At 47.1% G+C, this 27,462-nt stretch overlaps 1 protein-coding gene across 4 annotated transcripts in view; it reads left to right on the top strand.

Moving 5' to 3' along the window:
• Positions 1-27,462, top strand: part of LOC144782081 (cadherin-related family member 4-like) — a 359,291-nt gene that overhangs the window by 61,191 nt on the left and 270,638 nt on the right. The window contains exon 1 of one of the 4 annotated variants that reach the window (XR_013601103.1): positions 14,101-14,211. The exons of 2 other annotated variants lie outside the window; for them this stretch is intronic. Coding sequence is in view for 1 of the 2 variants with exons in the window: in XM_078661231.1 (XP_078517357.1) it covers positions 14,145-14,211 (67 nt within the window). In the remaining variant the exon portion in view is untranslated. Of the gene's footprint in view, positions 1-14,100; positions 14,212-27,462 lie in introns of those variants that run through there. One more of the 4 variants, XM_078661231.1, reaches the window with a different exon arrangement.

Genomic DNA, 27,462 nt, shown 5'->3' with positions numbered 1-27,462 from the left:
ATTGGACTTAGTGTGACATTTCTACGTTTTCATGGTGATCATGTGTGCCATCAATGTCTTAAGTGTGACATTTATACGTGTTCATGGTGATTATGTGTGCCATCAATGTCTTAGGTGTGACATTTTGACTTTGAAGGATTCTTTTCCCCCTCCTGAGGCGGAAGCCGGGAGGTCGGGTAAGCTTTTGTTACTTTGTCCTGAGACTTCCTTTGCGCTCTGTGACCTCTCCCCCCCTCCCTTCGCCACCAGACCGCTCTCGGACGAGCATTGACGCCGAGGGTTGGTTTCTGGCTTTGGCGGCCATATTGGGTGTGGGCTGGGCGGGGACGCGCTCTAGTTGCACTTAAAAGGGGCTTAGAGAGCCCGGCGATCTAATTGACTGAAGGATTCTTTTCCCCCTCCTGAGGTGGAAGCCGGGAGGTCTCTCCTCTCCACTCTGTGCATTTTTACTTTTCGTGCATTTTAAACGTTGCATTTTGTGGCTTGATTTAATAAGCTTTTGTTACTTTGTCCTGAGACTTCCTTTGCGCTCTGTGACCTCTCCCCCCCCTCCCTTCGCCACCAGACCACTCTCGGCCGAGCATTGACGCAGAGGATTGGTTTCTGGCTTTGGCGGCCATATTGGGTGTGGGCTGGGCGGGGACGCGCTCTAGTTGCGCTTAAAAGTGGACGGTCATGCCTCCGCGCAGCGGACGCGTACATCGGACGCGCCGGACCTGCGCCGGAGTCGTGCCAGAGTCCTGCCCGTCTGCGCCCGTCTGGGCACTAGGGCCTATCCCTCTGCTTGTCGATTGACATACTCCTCGGGTGAGTTACACCTGTTACATACTAGTACTCTCACATTACCCTCAACTACCTTAGCTAAGTTAAAAGAGTCTAGTATATTGTCCTCTGATAGGAGTACCACGGGGCGTCACCCCAGCTTGAGGTTAACTTGCCTGAACACTAGATCACTACAAAAAAAACACCTTGAAATTTTTACTCTCCTTCAGGATAATGACATCGACATCTTAACCCTCACAGAAACATGGCTGGGCGATAACTCTTTACCTGATATTATTGCCGCTCTACCTAATGTCTATGATGCAATTTGGCATAATCGCGCCGACAATGCTCGTGGGGGTGGGGTAGCCATTCTTTTCAAAAAACATCTGACAGCTACTAAACTAATGGCCGAAACAGTGGATTTAGCGGACATACTCGGGGTGAAGATTACACTGAGAAACACCTGCTGGGTCATCCTTACAGTTTACCGTCCACCAAAATTCACTGTAATGTTTAATTACCTATTGACCCCAATTATTTCAGACATTTGTACACGTTATCAAAAAGTCCTAATAACTGGAGATTTTAATGTCCATTGGGACAAATTATGTAAAGAGGGAGCAACGCGACTGTTGGAAAATACTATGACCCCACTTGGACTTAAACAATTAGTGGAGGCACCTACACATATCAAAGGTCACACTCTGGATCTTATTTGGACTTCTGACCCGGCTGTGGTGCTAACAGATATTATACCCTGCATATGGTCAGATCACTACATGATAAATTGTGACATTCCTGTAGATGGCCTTCCGCCTCAACCTCCACCCTCTAAATCCAAAAAAGTTAGACAATGGAAGAAAATTGATTCAGAAACTTTGTCGGACACCCTTCTTAATAACTTACAATTCCATGATATGCATGGGGACCTTGATCAAGAATATACCTATCTTATGCAAAATCTTGGTCAGGCCATCGATCAAATAGCACCTGAAAGAAATCAAAAGATAAATAGAACGGCAAAGGGAGCTCCATGGTTCAATTCCTCCCTGAGGGAACTCAAAATTAAATTACGTCTGTTAGAGAGACGTTGGAGGAAATCAAATGATTCCGTTGATAAAGATCATTATAAATCATTTCTTAAACTATATAAAAGTTATATTCAGTCAACTAAAGCGGTGTACTATGAATCCCGAATCAACAACGCGGACAATGTTCAAAAAGAAACTTTCAAGATCTTATCAGAGTTGAGTAAGAAAGTAGAAAGATCAGAATCTCCTATTGATTATAACACCTTTCAAAACTACTTCCTCGACAAAGTACAAACTATTTTGACTGATATTAAGAACACCTCCAGTAATCACCCCTCTCTCCCACATACCATTTCTAAGTTTCCCCCGATCAACTCCACGGTCTTAGGACAGCTCATGAATAGAACAAAATCTGGTTCCCCTGCAGATCCTTGTCCTCCTAGTATTTTTCGTATGGCGCTTCCTGCTTTTGGTAGTCACTTTGTCTCCCTACTAAATAAATCATTAGACTCCGGCCAGCTTCCATCTAGTTTTAAAGAAGCCCGAGTTAGGCCCCTAATAAAGAAGCCGGGGCCTGATCCCATCAACCTAAAAAATTATAGGCCTATATCTCAGCTTCCTTTCTTGTCCAAGATTTTGGAACAACATGTTCTGATGTCCCTGTCATCTTTCCTGGAGTCACACCATCTTCTCCACGAACGCCAAGCAGGTTTTCGGGCGCATCACAGCACCGAATTGGTGATGCTTTCGGTGCTTGATGAGCTCAGAGGTATGGCTGACAGTAAAAAACCGAGTGCCCTGATACTATTAGATCTGTCAGCGGCATTCGATACTGTCAGCCATACCCTGCTCGTGGACAGATTGGCTGCGTTTGGGATACAAGATATAGCCTATAAATGGCTAAAATCCTTTCTCTCTGAAAGATCTCAAAGGATTCAATTGGAAGACTGCATATCAAATCGGGGCACCCTGAAGTGTGGAGTCCCCCAGGGATCTGCGCTGTCCCCACTCCTTTTTAATCTTTATTTGCAGCCTCTAATTGACTCTTTAGCTAGCATGGGCTGTAAAACCTTTAACTATGCGGATGATACTCAGTTGTTATTTAGCATCGAGAACACTGCATCCGCACAGACCCATGCTCAAACAATACTTAGTCATACGGTGAATTGGATGACAGCAAATTCGCTGAAGATCAATCCTGAAAAAACTGAGGTCCTGGTGGTTTCATCTGAAGCATCCCCTTGGGGTGATTTGTTTTGGCCGCAAGACCTTGGCCCGACCCCTAAACCCTGCTCCAACGAAAAAAGTCTTGGCATTAAGATCGACCATGAGCTGTGAATGGTCAGCCAGATCTCCTCAGTGGTTGGGATTTGCACTAACTTAATCAGACAGTTACCTTAGTTAGTCCCCTTGCTTTCCCCCTCTACGCTCCGGACAATTGTCTCAGCTACAATCATTTTGAGACTAGATTATGGGAATGCCCTGTATTTGGGTCTCCCCAAAACTCTGATAAACAGACTGCAAGTAGTCCTGAACGATGCAGCTAGGCTGATCTTTCGGCTACCTAGACGCACCCATGCATCGCCGCTGTTATGTAAGCTACATTGGCTCCCCATAAAACAACGGGTGGAGTTCAAGAGTTTGTGCATTGCCCATAAGGCTATCTATGGCCAAGCACCGGCTTACATTAAAGAACGCATTGGAGTCTATAGACCGACACGATCATTAAGGTCTTCTAACGCTCAACTGCTGTCCTGCCCTCGCTATAAACTAGCTACGAAAGGTGGCAGATCTTTCTCGGTGGTTGCCCCACAAGTTTGGAACAAACTTCCTGAATCTCTTCGCAAAGAATCCAACTTGCTGCAGTTTAGGAAATCTTTAAAAACACTCTTGTTTAGAGAAGCTTTAAGCCTTACTTAGTGGGATAGCTTCATGTATCTGTTCCTTTGTTAGCTTAGCTTCTTCTGTCAAAAGCGCCTCGAGACCTGTAGGTGATTTGGCGCTATATAAGCTGTAGTTAACAATAACAATAGTTAACAATAACAATAACATTTCTACGTGTTCATGGTGATTATGTGTGCCATCAATGTCTTAGGTGTGAGATTATGTGTGATCTTTCTCACGAGTAGCACTAATCAGTCATGTCCATTTAAGTAAGTTAATTTCACACGTAGGCCCTTTTTGTGCATTGCATACCTGTCATCTACAGTGGTTAAAAATGGCAGAAGTGCAGCATAAAGCCCTCTTTAAAAGAATATTAGTACTTTACTGCGGGAATCATTTTACATAGTACATTATGCACCATTCACAATAAAACACACATTTTTCATTGATACACAGGGTCCCTTATGATTACCTGAAAGGAATACTGTGTGCAGACAACCTTTGGTAATAGCCAGTCTAGATGTTTTCTTTACATTCTGGCACTAGCAGTCTTGTTTATCCCACCGTAAAACCAGGACTACAAGTCGCTGAATGCAAAGGAAAGACCTGCATCAGAGCAGTGAGTCATACAAGGACCGGGGGAGCACAGCAGCTCTGCAGATGCATCTGCTAGTGGCACTGGGGTGAAGGGTGCCTCTCCTCTTCCAGGCCTGGCCCCTTCCTACTGGTCACATTCTTTCTCCACTACAAAGGGGATTTCAGGGTGCCTCCCTTACCCTCTGAGACTGGCCCAGATTGCTCTCCTGGGCAGACTGGGCACTTCTTTGCCATGCCCAGTCTCTGCCCTGTTGCGGGCGGGGGTTTCCAGGTGTCTGAGGTTCTAGGGGCTCTTGATCCGACCATGCTGCAACAAGTATGGCACATTTAAAGGCTGGTGCATGAGGGTACAAAGGCACACATGCCTTCAGAGTCGTGTCCCTCACATTCTTGTCACTGTGAGTGCTGAGGCACGTGGCCCACGTGCACTTGCCAGCACAGCTCAGACCTGGGCACCGTTAGGTTGCTGGAATTAGAAGGGATGTTGGTGTGCAGAAGCAGGTAAAGTGCACAGCCCTGCTCACTCTGCCCAGATCAGCACAAGGCAGGTGGCAGCTGCTTGGCAGAGGGCTGGGAGCGGCCCACAGTCGCCAGCTAGAATTCACCTCTCCCAAGACAGACTCGTGCAAATGGTATAGCGCCAAGTCTCCACACATCATGACTGACATTTCCAACAAGGAATGACTAATCAGTGCTGTTCCCAAATGTGAATGCTGCTTCCACCAGCAATGGGTTGGGATCTGACCCTTTGGCCTCTTTGTATATAGACTCACTTGATGACATCAGTTCTAGGTTTAAAATGATAATATCCGCACATGTATGAACTTAATCAGACAGTCACAAGCGTAATTATAGCTAGTTAAATTGAACAGTTGAGTCACAAAACATAAATAGTTAATATACTTGCGTCTGAGGTGTGTTAAAAAGTGCTCGGTGTGCTCTAAGATGGTGAATCAGACATGAAAAGTAAAAAAAAAAGTTTCATTCACAAAAGTGTGAATATAAATTTATACTGCTGTTTTCTTGACCCTCTGGTTCCTTTGGAATTTGGGGGCATGTCCAACTAATCATTAAAGGAGCCGGCAAGTGTTACACTCATGGATATTTGCTCACCTGTTTTCCATCCCCTTTACTTTTTGTCCATGTTACTGATATCCACATTAGTTTGCTTCAGTGATGCCAAATAACTAAGATCAAAAGTCCTGCGAAGCCACTTTCTGTGATATCACTTCTTGCAACGCAATATGCAATTAGAGGGGCCTCACATCTTCCCTTTCGCCCGGGGCCTCAGAAGGCCTAGGACTGGCACTGAGTAAGTGTGAGCGGTAAATCCGTTACGCCCACGGATTTTTCGGATTTTTGGGGAATCCGCAATACGCGTATTTTACGGATTTCCCACAAAATCCGAAAAAAAATCCGCGCGGACGTAACGGGTTCAAAAGTTGAACCCCCACAAATTACAATGGCGCCAGCAAGCTGCCAGCGCCGTTGTAAAATAGTTACAAAGTTAGCTTGCACAGGAACCACTAGATAAAACGAAGCAGGTGCTGCTTTATTTTATCTAAGTGCTTCCTGTGCAAGCTAACTTTGTAACTATTTTACAACGGCGCTGGCAGCTTGCTGGCGCCATTGTAAATTACAGCAGCAGCTCACCCAAGGGACCCCTGCGCCCTTTGGGGCGATTGCATAGTAACACACAGATGGTCGCTGTAGACAACTCTCTGGCACTTTAGGAAGCTGTAGTATAGTAAAAGCACTATACATTTACCCAACGAGGTAGCACTTACTGATGATTATCCAGTAGAAAGTACTCCAGTTGAGTAGAGGTATGGCACAAAACGGTGGCGTCTTCTTGAATAAATATGAAGGGCAGGGTTCATTCTGGCACGATGGTCCTGGCACAAAAATTAAACCTCAACAGGAAGCACTTACAGATATCAATAAAGCATGTGCCCTAGTTGAAGCTTAAATTCAGTGACTCATTCATCAGCCCAAAAACAATCGTAAGCGTTGTCAAGGCTGGGCAGATGTGCCTTCTTCCCAAATCTACCGTCGAAAATCAGCTGTGATGCTGGATAGACTTTGCATCCTTGACTTTCACGAGCGCAATACCCAGACACATTGTGTTCGCACAGGTTTCTGCACGTTCGCGAGCGTTTTGTACAATAAAACCCTTGCGAACTTGCAGAACCCCGTGCGAACACACAAAAAAAAAAAATACGCTAGGATCCGCGGATTTTGCGTATTTTCGAAATACGCAAATCCGTGGATTGCCAATACGCAAAATCCGCTCATGCTTAGCACTGAGCTTATTGGGCAGTGGCGTCGCCAGTGTGTCATGGGCCCCAGCAAGGATGTGTGCCCCTAGCTGCTCTTTCAACTGCAAAATACATCAATAATCAGGGTTCGGTGGGCCCTGCGCCTATGCTGCACAAATTGAGGCTACACCCCTGGGCCCAATGCCCCCCTAAGGTCATTAAAGCGATCCATCCCCGTGAGCCCAATGGGTATTGCGCGCCTGCTGACTCAGGTCAGGCACTGGAGGAAGATGAGAGGAGATGGTGCCCTATGTTCTCCTATACAGAAACCTCAACATGCCTCTATGCTGGGGTGTAACCTGGCCAGAAAGAGGCTGTGGGGCTTCCTGGGTGCGAGTGTGCTGTATCCCATGCACATGGGCGCTCCCAAACGAATGCCTGAATGTATGTGTACGGTAGGCATCACCAGGCGCGAAATTTCTTCACTAGTTTTCTGTAAAACCCACTGTGACCCCGATTTTCAAAAACACTATGGGGCTTATTTACTAGCCCCTTGCGCCACTTTTACGTCACTTTTAACATGGAAAAAATGACACAAAAGTGGCACAAGGGGCTTGTAAATCTGCCCCTATGTTGTTCCAATGCATATTCATTGCCCCTCGCGTATCTAGGGGTGTGCAGTGGGGGCGGTCTGCCCCAGGCGGCACTACTTTGAGGGCGGCAGCGGCCGCGCGGCACTGGCCCGTTGCGGCCGCCTTTATAATCTATTTGGGGACCCTCACTGACACTACTGTCAGTCAGTGTACCCAAATAAATTATAAAGGCGGCCGCAACGGGCCAGTGCAGCGCGCCCGTTGTTTGACGTGCAAGCCCTACGCACGTGACGTGACCTGCTTGCAAAACGCTCCAGCGCGTGACGTCTGAGCAGCCCACTACTTCCTGTGCAGCCAGGGAGAGGGCGTGCTGCCGTGGAGCGAATACAGGCATGGTGTCGAAACACCACGCTATGCCACTCACATCCAGGTAACAACAGTCTGTTAAGTTCAGTGGTAGAAGTGGGCGGGATCGGGAGGGCACGGCGTGCCCCTACTTTTAAAAATTCTTTCAGTCCGTTCCCCTACTTCTGTCATTCAAAAAATCGTCCCGGGACGGCAAGAATAGTCCAACTTACAAAACGATTATTCTTTCATCTTCCAGGGGCTGCTCGCACTTCTCTGTTGAACTCCAGAGGCTGCAGCAGCCCCTCCCTGAGCTCACACAGACCGAGGGCGGCCCATTGTCATTTCGATTGAGGCTGATTAACCCTTTCGAATGACAATGCGCCGCCCTCTGCCTTTAGCATATCATGCTGAGTTGGTGATTACAGAGGAGCTTTCCCTAGACAGAGGACTGTCGGGAACTTGCCACCAACTCTCGAAACCTGCATGATTATATTTTGGTAAAGGTGGTAAGATGTCTTTGTAAGAAGTTTGTAAGGAAAACAAACGCATGAAAAATTGTGACTTGTGTTTTTAGGCCTTAATGTCCGTGCCAACTGATCTAGTTTAAACTTGATACTCCTTTGTCCAGCTCCTTGAAGTCCATTCCTGCGAATGTCATGAAGAAACCAGGGTCAGAAACTGTAGATCCACAGCCACACCGTGGCTTCAGCATACTCTATAGTTTTTTCCGGACAATAATTCGGGGTTTTCCTGCACAGCGGCTAATTTAACATTCCAGGCCTGTTCTGTAATGTGATGTTAGTCTCTTGGTGTTTTGTAGTGATACTTGCTTATCGACTTGGATGCTTTGTGTACTTTTGCTTATTCAGGGCCTGTCATTTTTAACAGACAGCTCTGAACGCGGCATTTGTGGATATACCCGTATTTTGCAGGACAAAATTGTTTGGGGTGTTGGGGAATGTTCTAGTGAGTGTGTAACGAACTGGACATGTATTGCTCTGAACCAGAAAAGGCGACCAAGAGTTCGTTTTGACCGAGTATCTCGGAGGTTCCCAGTTTTCTACAGCAAGTTGTGGTGGTTTGAAGCGATTGTGATTTTGCGTGAATGTTCCCTTGAGTGAATGTGCTCTAAAGGCATGAATTTTCGTGGAAACCCCTGCCTGTAAAGACCCGTGCTAAGGGAATCATTTGCGCGCTGACCAAGTTACTTACATACATGAAGGTTGTTTACTTGCTGTCCCGTTAGTAGAGGTGATGGGGCGGGAGAGGTGACCGGGCAGGAGAGGCAACAGGGATGGAGAGGTGACGGGGCAGGAGAGGTGACGGAGCAGGAGAGGTGACGGGGCAGGAAAAGTGATGGGGCAGGAGAAGTGACGGGGCAGGAGCGGTGATTAGGCATGTGCAGGAGCGGTAACCGGGCAGGAGCGGTGAACAGACAGAAGCAGTGAATGGATAGGAGCGGTGAATGGATAGGGCAGTGAATGGATAGGGCAGTGAATGGATAGGACAGTGAATGGATAGGGGCAGTGAATGGATAGGGGCAGTGAATGGATAGGGGCAGTGAATGGATAGGACAGTGAATGGATAGGACAGTGAATGGATAGGGGCAGTGAACGGATAGGGGCAGCGAATGGATAGGGGCAGTGAACGGATAGGGGCAGTGAATGGATAGGGGCAGCAGTGAATGGATAGGGGCAGTGAATGGATAGGGGCAGTGAATGGATAGGGGCAGTGAACGGATAGGGCAGTGAATGGATAGGGGCAGTGAACGGATAGGGACAGTGAACAGATAGGGGCAGTGAACGGATAGGGGCAGTGAACGGATAGGGGCAGTGAACGGATAGGGGCAGTGAACGGATAGGGCAGTGAGCGGATAGGGGCAGTGAACGAATAGGGTCAGTGAACGGATAGGGGCAGTGAACGGATAGGGGCAGTGAACGGATGGGGCAGTGAACGGATGGGGCAGTGAATGGATAGGGGCAGTGAATGGATAGGGCAGTGAATGGATAGGGCAGTGAATGGATAGGGGCAGTGAATGGATAGGGGCAGTGAACGGATAGGGGCAGTGAACGGATAGGGGCAGTGAACGGATAGGGCAGTGGATGAATAGGGGCAGCAGTGAATGGATAGGGGCAGCAGTGAATGGATAGGGGCAGTGAATGGATAGGGGCAGTGAACGGATAGGGGCAGTGAACGGATAGGGGCAGTGAACGGATAGGGGTAGTAAACGGATAGGGGCAGTGAACGGACAGGGGCAGTGAACGGACAGGGGCAGTGAAGGGATAGGGGCAGTGAATGGATAGGGGCAGCAGTGAATGGATAGGGGCAGTGAATGGATAGGGGCAGTGAATGGATAGGGCAGTGAATGGATAGGGCAGTGAATGGATAGGGGCAGTGAATGGATAGGGCAGTGGATGGATAGGGCAGTGGATGGATAGGGGCAGTGAACGGATAAGGGCAGTGAACGGATAGGGGCAGTGAACGGATAGGGGCAGTGAACGGATAGGGGCAGTGAACAGATAGGGGCAGCAGTGAACGGATAGGGGCAGCAGTGAACGGATAGGGGCAGCAGTGAATGGATAGGGGCAGTGAATGGATAGGGGCAGTGAATGGATAGGGGCAGTGAATGGATAGGGGCAGTGAATGGATAGGGGCAGTGAATGGATAGGGGCAGTGAATGGATAGGGGCAGTGAACGGATAGGGGCAGTGAACGGATAGGGGCAGTGAACGGATAGGGGCAGGAGAAGTGATGGGACAGGAGAAGTGATGGGGCAGGAGTGGTGATGGGGCAGGAGTGGTGATGGGGCAGGAGTGGTGATGGGGCAGGAGTGCTGACTGGACAGGAGCGGTGACCGGGCAGGAGCGGAGACCGGGCAGGGGAAATGACAGGGAAGGAGCGGTGACGGGGTAGAAGTGACTTATACTTATGATCCTTGCCTATTTATTTAGATACTATTGCATGACATTCACTGATGTGTCTGCAAAGCATACCTGTTGTCCCGAATTTGTGTGCTGAATTTTGACCCCTTGTCCTGAATTTTTACACTCACCATCCTGAATTTGCGCCCATGCCATTGTTCCTGCTTATATTTCGCACGCTTTACATAAACCTGTATTCTATGAGTATTTGCTTTTTCCTGAATTAAACCTCAAATACACATGTTTATCCATTGTTTGAATTAAATAGCGTTATAAGCTGTAACTGGTCAGTAAAAAAGGCTAAATGTACTAAAAATTGGTATGTTTTGCGATTTCTAGCCACACCCCTGACTACGCCCACTGATCCAATCTTCAGTTATTCCCGCCACCCTGATTCTCCACCCACAGTTCCCCTACTTTTTATTCCCCACTTCGACCACTGGTTAAGTTGCAATCCCTGCACACACTAACACACCTGTTTCAGCAGGAATCGGAATGACAAACGATGCGCTGTTTATTGCCTTCTGTAATTGTCAGGTGCAATAAACAGCGCATCGTTTGTCATTCCGATTCCCAAATTGTCAGAACTGGCAATAAATATTGCATTTAATAATTTCCGAACGCCTTGGTGTCGGATCTTGTCGGATACGATAATCACCGTTTCCTAGACAGTCCACAAGGACTCAGGCACTGCATGGTGTGCTTTTCTGTACCCCCATTTTAGCCATCATCCTCCAAAACGCATGCTGACAAAGCTAAGAAGTTGCAGTTGCCAGCCTCCAGTAACATTCGTGCCTTGGGCTCGTGCTGACAAATATTATTAGAAGCGGGCTCCGTCCTTGAAATTCTGCAAGCGCCCAGACTTTTATTATCATAGAGGTGGGAGTACTTACTCCTGCATGGAGGAGGGGTGTGGGTGTATCCCCTTGGGTAGGACACTACTTCATTCTCTACATTCAATTAGGTCCAGAGCCACTGTTTGCTACCTCTCACATTTTGTTTGCTTTTGATGCTTGCACAAGTGCCACCATTGCCTACGTAACGTTTGTTCTTGTGCCTGAGTGTCTAGCATATATTGCAGTATTATACCTCGAATTGTACTTTGTTTTCTCTTGTAACCTGCACACTTGTCACTTTTTCCTCCTGTAATGCACTGTTTGCTACCTCATGTATTTTGTTTGCTCACAATTGTCACTCTTACTAACTTAACGTCTGCTTTTGTAATTTGTTCACTTGTAATTTTCTCCTCATGTATCATTACTGTTCCTATTGTGAAGCGCTCTGACGCCTTCGGGTAAAGTCCGCGCTATATAAAAACGCATAAATAAAGTCAGTCATATCCAGGTCAGTACAGGTAGAGTAGTTTGCTGCGTATTGACCATCCAAGATTGTAGGTTTGGCCGTATTTCTTCTGGGACAGCTGGCATCACTCTGTCCCACAGTGCAAGCACGTACCTGCCCGGGAGGCAATTAGTATTGCTGGACCTGAGGGCAAGGCTATTGGTAGAAACCATACGCTTGCAAATATCTCCATGCGCTTTGATGGTCTTTTGGAGGGGGGAGGGGTTGTGGGGAATGCATTAGTGTTATGTCGACGAGAAGATGCCTGTGCCACAAAGCTCTCTGTAGTTGGGTGTTTGAACTGAAAGTCTGGACTTCCAGGAGCAGGTCTGTGCTGTTTTGCCATTAAACAATTTACCACAAGGAAAGATCCTGGCATGGGCCAGGTGCACACCAGCATGTGTGCAAGGGCTTCATTAAACAGAAGAGGAGGTTATTGACTTGTTTGGCCTGGATTGAGCACCTTGGGCAGGACATTTATTTTTACTTCTGCCATGGGCAGGGTTAAGTCTAAAACTTCTGTCGCCCTCCTAATCACTGTGACAAAGAAGGTGGACTCTTCTATACCATAGCCTGGTTGGGCGAAGAAAGGACAGTATCTCAAGAGTTGTCCAGGCCATTAGCATCAAATAAATCCAAAACAATGGTCTCTCCATCATAGGGTTCATCTTCATTGTCAGTATCAGCAGGAGGTTGGGAGGTTACAGATTCCAAAAAAGAATAAAGGTGTGCTGTGTATGACCTTGTGGAGGGCTGTGGAGTGCGAATTGAATTTCGGACTCCTAATAAAAGTGCTCTGGTTTTGAACTCGGTCCAGCGTTGAGGCCCAGGGTGGCGTCGTTGGTTTCAGCGTCTAAGGCAGAGTCAGGCTCAGTGATGTTTTACGTAACATGCTTTGGTTCATACTGGTTTAGTCACCCCTCATAGCCAGCTACACAGTGTATCTTTATGAGGGATGCTCACTGTAATGTACTTCATGTGTTGTCTTTTGTTGACAAGTATGGCGTGATGTGATAGCCAGCTGTAAGGTATGTAGTTATGTGTCTGTCTCTGCACGCACTTGGTTGGCATGCTTCAGAATGTGATGAAAATGCACGGATTGTTGGCACCCCTACCACCACTTCCTGATGACGGTGGGTGAATCAGCTATGGTGCCTGACACCCCCGGATAGGACCCGTTTCCTTGAAGTGTCCTACTGTGCTGCAGGCGGGGTGGTGGGTAGTGGGATGGGCACGTGGTATGGCTTCTACTGAGCTCTCATGGGGGGCTTGGGTGGAGTGAGAAGGCTTCCACTGCCGGGCTCGTACTGCCCCAACTGCAGAACTGAAGTTAGTCTAGTGATCAGGTGCATTGGACTCACCTGTAGTATCCTGAAGGTGCTGCCAGGGGAATCGTGGTCAAACCCAGTGTGGTGGACCGGTCTGCAGACATTGCTGAGGTCATGGACGGGGCAGACAGGGGACAGGGGACAAGGGTCCTGCACAAGCTGTGATGTTATGACTGAGATGTCACAAACAGGTTAGGTAGAACTGATGTAAGTTTTGGATTTCCTTCTGCTTTTCCTTCAGTGGCGTAGCTAGGTGGGGGCGGCACTATTTTGGGGACAGGGGCTGTCTAGCCCTGGACCGTGTCATGTATGTGCATGTAACTTGCATGATCGAAGTAACTATTAGCAGTGATACTACGTGTCTCTCGGACCTCTTTCAGGTGCTCGCCGTCCTTTTTCCCCAGCAGCCCCCAAGGGGGGCGGCAATCTGAAGGATAGCCCCGGGCGCCACAAGCTCTAGCTACGCCCCTGTTCATGGCCCATCTATGTTTGGTTCTGGCTCCCGTTTACAGAAACTACTTGAGCTGGGCCTGCTGGTTACAAGGTGAGTGGTGCACTGATACCAGTTTGTGGTCTCCATAGCGCCACGACACGGCCATCACCTTTGGACAGGGAAGCATTCACAATCAGACCCCCTGCGCAACTTCCCATAGCTTGTAAACTCGAGCTATTCAGTTGACACATGATTTGTTCCCATCACCCATCATTATCTGAAATACAAGTTTCTCTGGAGTGTTGCAATGCTGTGAATAACGTATGTTTGCGTCAAACTCCATAGTGAAACAGAATCCGATGGGGGCACGCACCTGTCAGTCAGATAACATCAGATAAACACGCCCACATTGAGAGGGTTGACAGGCCAGGCTCCGGTGTCTAACCGCTGAGGTGCTGCTAATCTGTTTAGCACGAGTAGGCCGCACTTCAGACCTTCCTTAGCAACCCACCGCCAGCCCTTCGAGCAGGAAACTGGTTCTGTCGGTGATAAAGGGGCAGACAGGCGAGGTGAGGGGCTGGCGGCTGCAGTAAGAAGGGAACAAACCCAGCCGGGGCCTCAGTGTGCTATCCATGTGTCCTCACAGATGGGTCGCTCAGCCTGGCAGCCGAGAGCGCCCCTTCTCCTGGTTATTTTCTTCTTCATTTTCAAAGGTAAGGTGGGAGCCATTTTAACGGTTCCTCCACCCCTGTATACTGGCTGTTCTTCGGTTTGCGTTTTTTCCCCAGGTCTTATGATGACGCAACGGTGACGTACATCCGGACCATATTACCACACAGTTTATGTTCAAGCTGGGCTCAGAGGTTAACCTATGTCACTGCAGCCTCTGCATGCTGCTGACACGTGCCATTGGTCTGCGGCTCCTGGGGTGAATGGTTTAGGAAAACCCATTCACCCCAGGACTGGCTTTAGCGCTGGTGGCTGCCGGTTCGACTTTTTTCAGTTGGCGCCCCCAATGACCTCCTTGCCATAAATTCCCTTACTACCACCCTTTAACAGTGACCCTCACATCTCCATAACCACTCACTCTCTCACATGCTTTTCATTTAGTTTATAGTGCTACTCATAACATCTTAGGGTGTCAGAGCAGTTAACATCACACACAAGTTACACAGAGACAATGAATTACAGGTGTGTAAATCAGTGTATAGGAAATGTTACATCAGAAAGAGGACTGAAAGGTATAGGAGTCACACGTCATCCATACTGGTAGGCAGTATACTTTGACTGATTGATCTGGAGAAGCACAAACTCAGAATTTAAAATGTACCTCTATGGCTGGGGGTTATCTTTACTAATAAGAATTGATTTCTACCCAATTTAACCCTATTTGGAACATTAGGATAGTGAAAGACTGGGGGAAAATCATAATGCTCTAACTTTTCTTTGAAATTTCAATGCAGCTCTTTAATGACAGTTATTAGCGCACTGTTTGTATATATTGCAAGTAAGAAAAGGATCTCTCTGACAAAATCAGTAACCCACTGTACTATTTACATTATATGCACTTTGTGTTCTGTATGGTACACGTCATTTGCAGCAGGTATATTAACCTTCTGCTCTACTTTTTGATGAGTCAAAACTCCCACTAGACAAAACTCGATCATCTCCAGCAGGTCCATTAATCACCATTGTTGTCTTGACATTTTTAGTGTTGCCTGAAAACTGCTGGAGGTACGGAACAGTGCAGCAGGTGCTTTTAAATCCACGAACATATTTGACAACAAAGCGCCCCCCCCTCCCCCCCCCCCCCCCCCCCCCCCGCCAGGACGATGGGACCGCCCTAGAGTGTATTTTAGGGGCCCGTCATCACATTTTTGTCAGCGCTATCATCATTTTACGTCACTCCCGCTTGTTAGGCTGGGGGTATAAGTAGTGACATAGCAAGGGTGCAATGGGCCCTAATGCAAGCAAATGTAATGCCTACTCTTTTTCCTGTTTAATTAAATTATGTACTGCCATAATGGTGATGGAGTGGGCTTCCTACACTCCTGAGTCACTGTGCCACTGAGCCAGCTGCGCCGTTTAAATTTTCTTTTTTTTACGTGAAGATAGGACTTGCAATCGTGACATTTATAGCATGACACATCCGTAAGATAGTAGTTTCCATCATATTACATTGAAATATATGTATATAGTGCATCTGAAATACAGTATAAGGTTTATCGGTGAACAAGCAGGTTTCATTATTGATCATCATCTTCCGAAACTGGATTTACAGTCAGTGGTGTACAAACGCCTCCCCTAAATGTATTCCATTTACCCCATATTCTTTCCCATTTTTTGTGGCATCCTCTGTGGACATACATGGCTTTTTCTGCCGCCATGGCCATGTCTTTACACCAGTCTCCAAGGAGTGGAGCATTACTCACCCCCCACAGGGGCGGCCCTAGGCTCATGGCGGCCCTGGGCAGGGAGCGTAGGTAGGGGGCCCCGGAAGAGGGGGTCTGGGCGGGGCGGAGCGCGAAGGCCAGTGAAGAGGGGGGGGGGGGTCAGGGCGTTTGGAAGTGGAACAGAGCCGGAGGCCGCCAAATTCCTGCCAGGGGCCGCCACGCAAATATGTATCCATCCTCAGAGGATTATTATATTAAGGATATATATTGGTGTGGTGGCCCCTGGGGTTTGGCGGCCCTGTGCTGGTGCACAGCTTGCACATGCCTAAGGCCGCCCCTGCCCCCCAATGTCTGGCAATATTCAGTTTGGCTGTAGTCATACCAAGGGTTGCCCAAGCTTGGGCTGTGTGATTCATGTCTGTTGGTTCCCAGACATTTAGGAGGCATCTTTTAGGCTCAGGCAGTACAGGACAGGGACTAACTTGTGTGATAGTGCTCATTACTGTAGTCCAGTATGGTTTAATGGCAGGGCATTCCCAAAGTGTGTGGTAAAAGGTGCCTATGTCACCACAGTGTCGCAGGCAGAATTGGTCATTGGTCTTCCCTATCTTGCATAATGTCCCCCTGGTAAAATATGTTCTGTGGAGCACTTTAAGTTGTATTAGACGCATCTTAGAGGACACCGTCACCACCCTCAGGGGCTCTAGTGCCTCCTGCTAGTCAGTGTTGTCCAACTAACCCACGTGACGTTAGTCTGACACTGAGCCAGCTGCCCCATTGATAAATGGGCTCCTTTGGCTAAGATAAAGAGGCCAATTCGTTATCGGTGAGACTCTAGTTTTAAGCATCGAAACCAGGCTAAAAAAACAAAAACAATCTGAGGCTAACTCTAATAATAAGCAAGTCCAAACATTTAACTAGGGTCAAACGGTGAACAACAAGCATTGACGAAGCCAATAGTTCTGGTGTTGACTGCCAGACTATTGACTTTGTGAATTCTTGTTTTGTTTTGCATTTTGAGATAACATTTTATTGCTAGGAGAGCTACTGGGTCGTCACCAATATAAATTTAGGCTAAAAGCAAAGATATTTTTCTTATCCCAGAAAGCACGCATTGCCAAAGTAGTTCCTTATACTGAAGGAAACTACTTTTTAAGAGGAAATGGTCCTTGTGAATTCCATCAGTCACCATGAAGGTAGACAATGGATGAAAGGGGCTGAGCCGTTACCTCATGCTGTAGTGTGCAGAAGAAATGGTTAAAGCAGGCATTCTGAAAACATCTACAAGGAAGTATATTACATATATGTAATAATTTAGTACATTTAAAAGGTCTTGGCTAATGCCAGACCTAAAACAAGCAATGGCAAACAAAGAACGTAGGTTTTGCCTTCCACCCTGGTGCAATGGATAATATTTTTTATTTTTTATTACAATCCGATGCCCCAAAAATAAAAATAAAAATATGCGGTCACCTAAACTTGTCCACCTTGTACTTGTAATAACAATTTTAAATTAAAAAAAAGCATTCACAAATGCAATATTTTGCCAGTGATGTTATTTGATAACACGCCTTTTTATTATGCTGTGCATTTAATTACCATTGTTTGTGAAGGAGATAAGAATAAATCACCACCTAACTAAACACATTGAATTACAGGCAGCTATAATGTTTCAGTGTCACTTAAATACTTTATAACATAAACCTTCAAAAGGAGAGCAGGCATATTAAATAGAATTATTCAAAGTTAATATAAAAATACATAAAATAACAAAAGCATGCCTTGAACCAGCTTTGCAACTGAATAGAAAAGAGCTATTTTTAGGCACTCGTGATCAAAGTGCACACACTTTGTGCAGTCACTCACAGTGAAGTCAAGCAGTAGGAAAAGAGGGCTGACCTATGGTGCAATGCTGTTTGTTGTGGTAGGCAGTACCAAAATGTGAATGACAATTTAACAGACCACTGGACGAAGGTCACTGACCAAAAGCACTTCTGTGTATGTATGTTATGTAAGCTTTTGAAAATAAAAGTCTGGAGATACAGCTTAAGCTGTTTTAAAGGCCAAACCTTAAAAGGCTCAGCATTCTGCTATCGCGCCTAGTGTTGCAGATGAAAAGAGAAAAGATTGTCTTGCTGGTTGCTCATAGCAGACTGGAAAGTAAACTTCAAGCTCCTTAAAGCTCTCAGTCAGTTTGTCGGTTGATGTGATTGATGCAAAGAATCTTTAAAAAAAAAAAAAAAATTTATTAACAAAACAACAAATAAAGACATCAGGTGACATTAGCAGCTCTCACTGTTGTCGTAGTTACATTTCCATACGTTCAAAATAATAAATACAAAATATAGATAATGGAACACGGGGACTTGTGCGCCTCCACTTCTTCCAGACATATCGGGGGCGTACAGATATCTCCACGGTATCGATTCCAATCCTCCCAGACCTTCCCCCACTTCTCGGGACAACCCCTGGCTACGTAGACCGACCTCTCCCTGAACATGCACCAATCCAAGTCTTCCACCCACTTCTCAACCCGGAGTGGCTGGCTCCCCACAGCTGAGCAATGTTACGCTTGGCTACCATACATGCCAACGTTACCCATTGTCTCCCATACACACTCAGATCCGTGGGTTCCCAAATGTTTAAAATACACCTGCGGCCTCCGGCCGTTTCTCCACCCCCAGGACGTCTCGCAGCGTACCATGGATCTTTACCCAATACTGCTGCACCTCCGTACAGTGCCACAATATATGCATGAAGGTTCCAAGCTCTCCGCACCCCCTCCGACACTCGCCACTCTCCACTCGACCCATTCGAACCAGACGAGGCCCCGTAACATATGACCTGTGGAGAATCTTTAGTTGCACTAATCTGAGCCTCATCTGTATAGCTACCACCTGTGGAGAGGAGACCGCCTCTCGCCAATCTTCCTCATCTAGCTCCACCCCATTTGCACTCCTGATAAGTACCAGCGGGTCCTTCCTATTATTCATGAGCTTTTTATATATTAATGAGATGGTCTTCTCTGGGAGGTGACCGTCTAACACTCGGTCTTCAAGAGGGGAAGCATCGGGAAGAGTCGTGTCTCTGGGGATGTGTGTAAGCAGAGCATGCCAAATCTGTAGGTAACGGTAGTGCTCACTGTCGTGAAGGTGGTATTGTTGCTTGAGGGAATTAAATGTGTAAACTGTGCCCTTCCCCCAAACATCTTTGATCTGCGTGATCCCAATAAGATCCCATTTGTCAAATCCCTTGAACTTCCATAAACTTCCCAGCTTCTCCAAACTCCATAATGGGGTGGCAAGTGCGAGCTTCCTCTCCCACTTGAGATGTCTATTGGCCGCGTGCCACACCTGCACGGCTTGTGCCGTTGGTCCTGCAAGGGGAAACCGGTGAGGTCTGGCATAAAGCGCCCTGGTGAAGTCACCCCCTGGCACCTGCCAGCGGTCCATAGCATACCCCGGGTCCCCGGGTGGCCCGTATATGGCATGATTCACCGCCGTCAACTGGGAGGCCCAATAATATTTCCATAGTTCCGGCAATCCTATCCCCCGTCATACCAGGGGAGAGTGAGCTGAGAAAATGCTATACGGGGCTTACCGTCCCAGAGAAGCTGTCTCTGGAGGGCCTCTATTTCCCTGAAATTGGATGCCGGTACTGGGTCCATTGAGTTCTGGAGTGCGTATAAGAATCGGGGAAGGGCCATCATCTTAAAAGTACCGCTCTACCCAAAAGGGAGAGCGGGAGTGCCTTCCATCGCACCACCTCCCCCTTAAATCGAGTCAGAGGGGGGCCTAGATTGTTAGCATACCTTAACTTCGGGTCAAACGTGACATAGATACCAAGGTATCTAAACCCTATCGGCTCAATTTGTATCGGGCAGGTCTGCGGGATTGCCGGTGGGTCGCCTCTAAGGATAAAGAGCACTGATTTCGACCAGTTGATTGCAAAACCGGAGTGCCTCCCGAATATAGCAGGCACATCCAGAAAACACATCAGGGACCCCCTTGGATTGGTAAGGTAAAGCAGGATATCATCAGCGTATAATGAGATTTTGTCCTCCCATTCCAACATCCACCGCAATCCTCGGATCGATCGGTCCCACCGAACCCATGCCGCCAAGGGCTCTAAAGCCAGAGGAAACAGAAGCGGGGACAAGGGACATCCCTGTCTCGTGCCCCTGCCAAGGAGAAAGTCGGCGGACTTTCGTTTATTTACCACCACTCTGGCTAGGGGATTTAAGTACAATAGACGCACCCAGTTAATAGACTCCGGCCCGATGCCCATCTTCCCCAATACTGCAAACAGGTAGGGCCACTCAACCCTATCAAATGCCATGGTGGCGTCCAGAGACACCAGTACCGCCGGCTCCTGGATCGTTGGGGTCCTGCCCAGTATCCCGTGCAGCCTGCGCAGGTTGAGGGCCGTATTCCGACATGGCATGAAGCCGGATTGATCCGGGTGTATCAAGGTAGTGATGACTTTGGCTAGTCTCGTCGCAAGCAGCTTTGTCAGGACTTTAGGCTCAGTGTTCAGCAACGAGATAGGTCTATACGATGAACAGAGCATCTTGGGTTTACCTGCTTTGTGGATGACCACAATATTCGCCACCCGCTGATCACACGGGAGCTGACCACTCTCTTCAAACATGGACCGGACAAACGGAGCGAGTTTGTTAGCACTCAGTTTATACAGTTCTATGGGAATTCCGTTCGGGCCCATGGCCTTCCCCGAGTGCACTCCTCTAATGGCCAGCGCCACCTCATCGTTCGTAAGTGGGGAATCCAAATACTCCCGGTTGTCATCCGATAACATGGGTATCTGGATGTCCTTGATCATTGCCTCCGTGTACCCCCCGGCCGAGGTATATACCCCACCATAATATTCCGAGAATTAATCCGCTACGCTTGCAGGTCTCTGACCGTACTGTGGTAAATAAATAAATAATACCCTATTTTTGACTAGACATATATCATAACGGATAGCTCAATAAATAAGAGTCAAGATTCGAGGTAGTAGGAGTTTCGCAGGTTTAATACAGCATAAGGACAGGAACAGGACAACCTGCATAGGAATAGGATGACAGGGCCCAGTAGGGCGACAGGGGCCCAGCAGCTGCTGGGGCTGGGTCTGGGATGAGCGCGCTAACTTTTGATAACAATACAGGAGCATATATACATAGCGCGAACACATAACATTACATTGCAGTAGGCGTAGCAGTGGGTGGAGCAGAAGGCGTGACGCGTAGCAGTCGCGAAAGATAAGAGTAAAAGTAGGTGTAACTGGGCGTATACATAGACATGTGGTGCAGACGTAACAGAATATGTCATGAAATGGGCGGAAACATTGGAGGGGGCTACCTAAGGAGCCGGGACCTCTAACCTGGTGGTGCGCGCAAACTGGCAATGACGTGTTACGAGGAGAAGCTGGGGGCTATGAACTCTGTGCTAGGAGCAGAGACTAAAGTCTGGAGGGTCGGAGCGACATGTACCTAAACCCTATCTGGTATCTAATGTTTAGGGAACATGTTGATATAAACTAGAAGTCATGAGGGGAAAAGCTAACTGACTCTAAGACTGGAGCATGCATTTATTCTACATGTAGTGCGTGATGAAGAATATTAAATGACCATTAAATACAGTATTTCTCTTAACATGGAGCCGCATAGGCTAGACAATGACGGAAACTATTGATGCAGTTCAGTAGCTTAGGAATGCAGAGAAGGAGGACTAAACTGATAGCTGGAATCATAACATAGTTTTGGCAGACTCAGAGGCAGAGCCAAGCTGCACCGGGCACTGCGAGGCAGGAAGTAAGTGAAAGGTCGAGGATACAGGTGGGGGCTGCATCGCTCCTCAGCGAGGCTTCAGGAGACAGGAGCTGAATCTGATGTCCGGGCCCTGTTGAGGCCTGGAAACGGGGACTTTATAATAGAATAACGTGCACACTGAGAAACATGGCAACATTACTTTACATAGGCCTGGTATTCGTAGTATTCACGGGGACTGGGAAATGGCATATCAGAGGTGGACACAACTGTAATTGCGTCTTGAATCGGACATGGGGAATAACATATGCATATTGGTCATGCACACATAACATATGATGGATGACACGTAGGGACACAGAACATGGCAAAATTTACTTTTCCACATTCCCTCCTTGTCACTACGTTTCCATCAGGAAACATCAATATTCATGATACCATCTATCATTTCATACAGTACCATTTGTTCATCTCGAATTGTCTTGGAACGGGATTTAGAACGAGGCTTGGGACTAGGAATACAAGAGGTAGCACACATGCCGCAAATCGCAGGGCCACATTGTATACAGAGGCAGCAGCTGAATATGATCGCTACTGCAATACCTAGAAAGGACAGGACTTTCCATCCCCAGGCGGAAATTATATTCCAGAACCAACCGGACCATGTCCAGGTGCCTGGATTCTGGTGTAACAGATGGGCAATTTTATGAAGTCTGGTTATAGCTGAATAAACAGACGGCGCGTTATTTGGAATGAAAATGCAGCAACTAGATCCGAGGACTCTACAGGCCCCGCCCCTATCGGCCAGTATGACGTCAAGGACGAGACGATTCTGGAGCACAAAGATTCTCATAAAGGATTGCTCTTCGGTTAAGTTACCTAGAGCGGAGGCAGTCTCATCTACTACTGCTTCAAGGGTTCTTGTTAACCTACGGATTAGCTTACTGTTTACAACTGTACCTAAATAAGGGAACACACCTTTATCAATATCAATGAATTGCTCTGCAGCAGTTTCAGTATAGTCGACAATCGGGAGGTTTCTCTTGTGTCTAGTATGTACTAGGAAGGAATTCCTATGGTAGTCAGGTGGGGCTAGGAAAACAGGTGGCAGTAGGAAGGCAATGTAACAGGTTCCCTCCCAATCGAGGGGCAGACGAACATATGCAGTTTGACCACAAACAAAATAAGAATGACGTGAAGCTTTAAAAATAGATTTCCCGCTGTCACTATACTTGACAATAGTAGTACAATCACTATGTCCTACGTGTACGGAACCCTTATTTCGGACACATAATTCGCCTTTGACTGGTAGTACTGAAATAGCAGGTGAGTCTGGAGTAGTATCAGACTGAACATTCAGGACCATAAAATTCGACGAATAATTACCTAAATTATACACTTCATTTTCTAGATCTAAACCTGTTCTGTGGGGGAAACCTTGCTTGTCTGGGAAACATGTGCTGTTAAGAAAAGACATATCTGTTGAGGATGACGTTAACGTGGACCATGCTCCACACGAACCATTGTGTGAAAAAGGATAAGGAAAAAGTGGCAGAACTCCCTTCGGTGTCTGGAAAGGGGGGAGTCGACCACACACCCAACAATTAGTGGCATTGCTGGTCTGGTGTGAATAATGCAACATACGGATGAAGGTATTGTTACGCATAGCGAGGCGGTATGAATATTCGTGAGGAGGCAGATCACTAAACGTGTGTTCTACTGTAACATTAGAATGCTTATTTACATGAGGGACTGGGAAACACAGGAAAAATGCGTAACTAGTGCAGGAAATCATTATGCTGATGAATAATATGAAACTCAGAAAAACGATACATCGGTTTGAGTTTTGACTAACTCTCTCACTATGGGGGTCTATTTTATACATGTCAGAAACAGTCTAACCGTTTCACCTAGGGGAGGACTTAGACAATCAAACTGACTGACTTATTTTACTAGACCGGAGTTTTTGCTTATACTCCTGCTGCGGAGTTTTCTCTAACAGGGGAGGGGTTGTATCAATGTTATTTGCGGGACAGTCCTTAGGAACAATGTTTTGACAAGTCTTGATATCCTGGAAAATGTTTTTAGAGACCGGTTTCAATCCGTAGAATTTCTTGACGTGCGAAAGGTGTACCCAGCCGCGGCGTCCTTCCAATTTCACGGCTGTACGGGTGGTGAGGAGGACCTGTCGGGGCTCTTTCCAACGAGGCTCCAGCGGACTTGATCTGTCGAAGTTCCGGACGAGCACCATCGAACCTGGAACGATTTCATGCGGTGCCACCTCGATATTGTCTGGAAATGCGGCAGCAACCTGTGAACGACATGAGTTGAGGGCAGACATCAAGGAAGCTAGGTAATCTGTCAGCATATTACATGAAACATCAGTAATACTTCGGGGTCTAGGAGTACCCCACATGTTAGGGGGGCGGCCGAATACGACCTCATACGGGGACAGACCTGATCTGGAATGTGCGACCATGCGCATATAAAACAAAGCGACTGGCAGAGCTACTAGCCAGTCCACACCCTTATCTTTACATATTTTTGCAATTCGAATTTTCAGAGTCTGATTATGTCTCTCGACTAGACCGGCTGCTTCGGGATGGCGTACACAATGGAACTTCCACTGGTACCCTAACAACAGGGAAACGTGCTTCATCAACTCAGATGAGAATGGCTGACCGTTATCAGAAAAACGACTCTAGGGAGTCCATATCGAGGGAAGAACTCACAAACCAACTGCTTGGCAGTGGTCGCGGCTGTGTAATCTGGGACTGGATATGCTTCTGTCCACCTGGACAAAGCGCATACAACTACAAGGACATACTTGAAACCTCGACATCGCTCCATCTGAATATAATCCATCTGGAGGACTTCAAAAGGGTGGTCAGGAGGCTGGAATCCCCCTTGTTCCACCGGGACACTTTTACCTGGATTAAACTGACAACATATCATACAGGTACGGACTTTCTGCTTGGCTGCAGCTCGTAAATGCTTGTTGAACCAAATGTTCTGGATACTGTCTAACATAGCTTTTTCTCCTAAATGTGCTGGACTATGTGCGGTATTAATGATGACTTGAACCATAGAGTCGGGGAGAAACCATGTGGCTCTACCCTTTGTTAACCATCCTTGATCTGTCTGGACCCCTCCTTGTTCGGACCATTTCTTGATTTCATCGGGAGTAGCATGTAACTGGATATCTATGACATCTTGTGTAGGGTCCTTAACTGTCATACATGTAATCGGATCTGGAGTATGTGTCTGTGTCAGATTCACTTGAATGTCTAGAGTCTGTGCTGTAAGCTTGGCTGTGCGATCTGCTAGATCATTACCTTGAGAAATAATGTCAGTAACTTTCGTATGTGCTTTGCACTTCATGATAGCGATGGATGTCGGTAAATGTATGGCATCTAACAGGGCTTGAATAAGGAGACCATGCTGAATCTTGGTTCCATGAGAAGTCATGAAACCTCTCTCCTGCCAGAGCACTCCGAAGTCGTGTACAACTCCAAATGCGTAACGTGAATCTGTGTAAACATTAACTTTCAGGTTCTTGGCGTGTATGCAGGCTTGTGTCAGAGCAACTAGCTCTGCTGCTTGAGCGGACAGAGTGTCAATACGGTGTGTTTCAATAACTTCGGTGTCAGTAGTCACTGCATACGCGGCGACTAGTTCTCCTGTACTAGTTCTCATACATGAACCATCCACATAAAGTGTCAGGTCAGGATCTGGTAACGGAATGTCTGTCAGGTCCTGTCTTGGCTTTGTCGTAATGTTGACTACTTCCACACAGTCGTGTGTGGCAGAATTTGAACTAACTGATGGTAACAGTGTAGCAGGATTCAGGATGTTGCAGCGTCTAATTTCTATGTGTGGCTGGAACAGTGTCAATTCATAACCTGTTAAACGTGCAATTGTCAAGTGCTGAGTTTGTGTTCGGTTTAAAAGAACTTCCACGGAGTGTGGGACTTGTACTGTCAAAGAGTGTCCTAAAACTATGGAATCACTTTGTCTAATAGCTAGTGCTGTGGCTGCAACTGACTTGAGGCACGCAGGCAACGCCTGGGCGACTGGATCTAATGTGCTCGAAAAATAAGCACAGGGCTTGTGTTGTCCTGCTTGATCTTGTGTGAGAACAGATAATGCTGTACCTTCACGTTCAGTGACAAAAAGTGTAAAAGGCTTACTGTAGTTCGGTGTAGCTAGAACTGGAGCTTGGCATAGGGCTTTCTTTAACTCGTTGAAACTAAGTGTATGTTCAGATGTCCAAGGGAGAACAGTCGATACGGCTGCCTCCTGTGTCGTTAACTGTATCAGTGGCTTGGCTAGAAATGCATACTGAGGAATCCATTGTCTGCAGTAAGAAGTGAGGCCGATAAAGGCACGTACCTCCTTCTGGGTCGTGGGCTGGGGAAGACTCGCTATCAACTGGATACGGTCTGGTGTCAACTGCCTACCCCTCTTGGACAGTAAGTGTCCTAAGTATACCACTTGCTGGACACAGAATTGAAGCTTCGAAGGGGACACCTTGTGCCCCATCTCGGCTAGGAAATACAAAACCGTGAGTGACGCTCGCTCGCAGTCACGTTCAGAACGGGCTGTGATCAGTAGATCATCGACATACTGGAGCAGGGCAGTGTCAGTTGGCATGTGAATGTTGTCTAGTTGTCTCTTAAGTGCTTGACTGTAAATACTAGGGCTTTCTGTGAAACCTTGAGGAGCGCGTGTAAACATATAGCTCCTTCCATTTAAACAAAATCCGAAAAGAAACTGGCTGTCTGGATGAATAGGAACACTAAAAAATGCGTTCTTGAGGTCTATGACAGTGAAGAACGTGGCTTCGGAATCAATGGCTGTCAATAGGGAAGAGATGTCTGGGACAACTGGGTACTGAGGAATAATACATTTGTTAAGTTCTCGTAGGTCAATCACTAATCGATATACTGGGGGTGCATTTGGATCAGTACGTTTCATGACTGGAATGATCGGAGAGTTGCATACATTGGAGTCAGTTTCTACAACTACTCCTTGAGCCATGAGCTCGTCAATAATTTTGGATAAGGCTGCTACAGCCTCGGGTGGCAATCTGTACTGTCTGATTCGTGGTAACACTACACCTGGTTTGAGAGTCACACGATAGGGTGTGATTTGCATGTAACCTACATCAGTTGGACCTTGCGCCCATAAATGCTGCGGGACATTAGACAGTCTGGAATCAAAATCTCGTAATACATAGTGACCCTTAAAGTCACGTAGGAACAGACGTATTCCCTCTGGGGAACAACATATAACGGCACCTAACTCTTTCAGTGTCTTAATGCCTAATAGGTTTTCTGGACATGACTTAGTAAGTAACAGATCAGTAGTGCGGGACAATGGACCTACTTCTAGAGTGACTGGCTTTGAAATCTCATTAACGATAGGTTTTCCTGAAAATCCAAGGGAAACATTTCTTGAGCCTGAGAGCGGAGCCCCTGGAACTTCGGCGTGACTAATTGTGGTCCTACTTGCCCCTGTATCAATCAAAAACTTTCTGTCTTTCCCTAATACTTGACTGTGAACATAGGGACCTTCTTGATCTACAGGTATCTCGATGAGAGGCAAGCCTACCTCCCTCTCTAGGCTGTTTCATGAATATGGCTGGTACTGTGGATACTCAGACTGTGCATACTGGTACATCTGCGATGTAACGTGCTGTGTTGCAGCAATAGGCTGCGGTGCTGTAACTGTCTGTTGTGCATTCTGTGGCTGAGGAATCTGTGAAACTTGTTCCTGTCTAGGCGGACGTGGTCTTTCTTTAG

Source organism: Lissotriton helveticus, chromosome 9, assembly GCF_964261635.1.
Source record: "Lissotriton helveticus chromosome 9, aLisHel1.1, whole genome shotgun sequence".
Classification (NCBI taxonomy): domain Eukaryota; kingdom Metazoa; phylum Chordata; class Amphibia; order Caudata; family Salamandridae; genus Lissotriton; species Lissotriton helveticus.
This window is presented reverse-complemented; position numbering and strand designations above follow the sequence as displayed.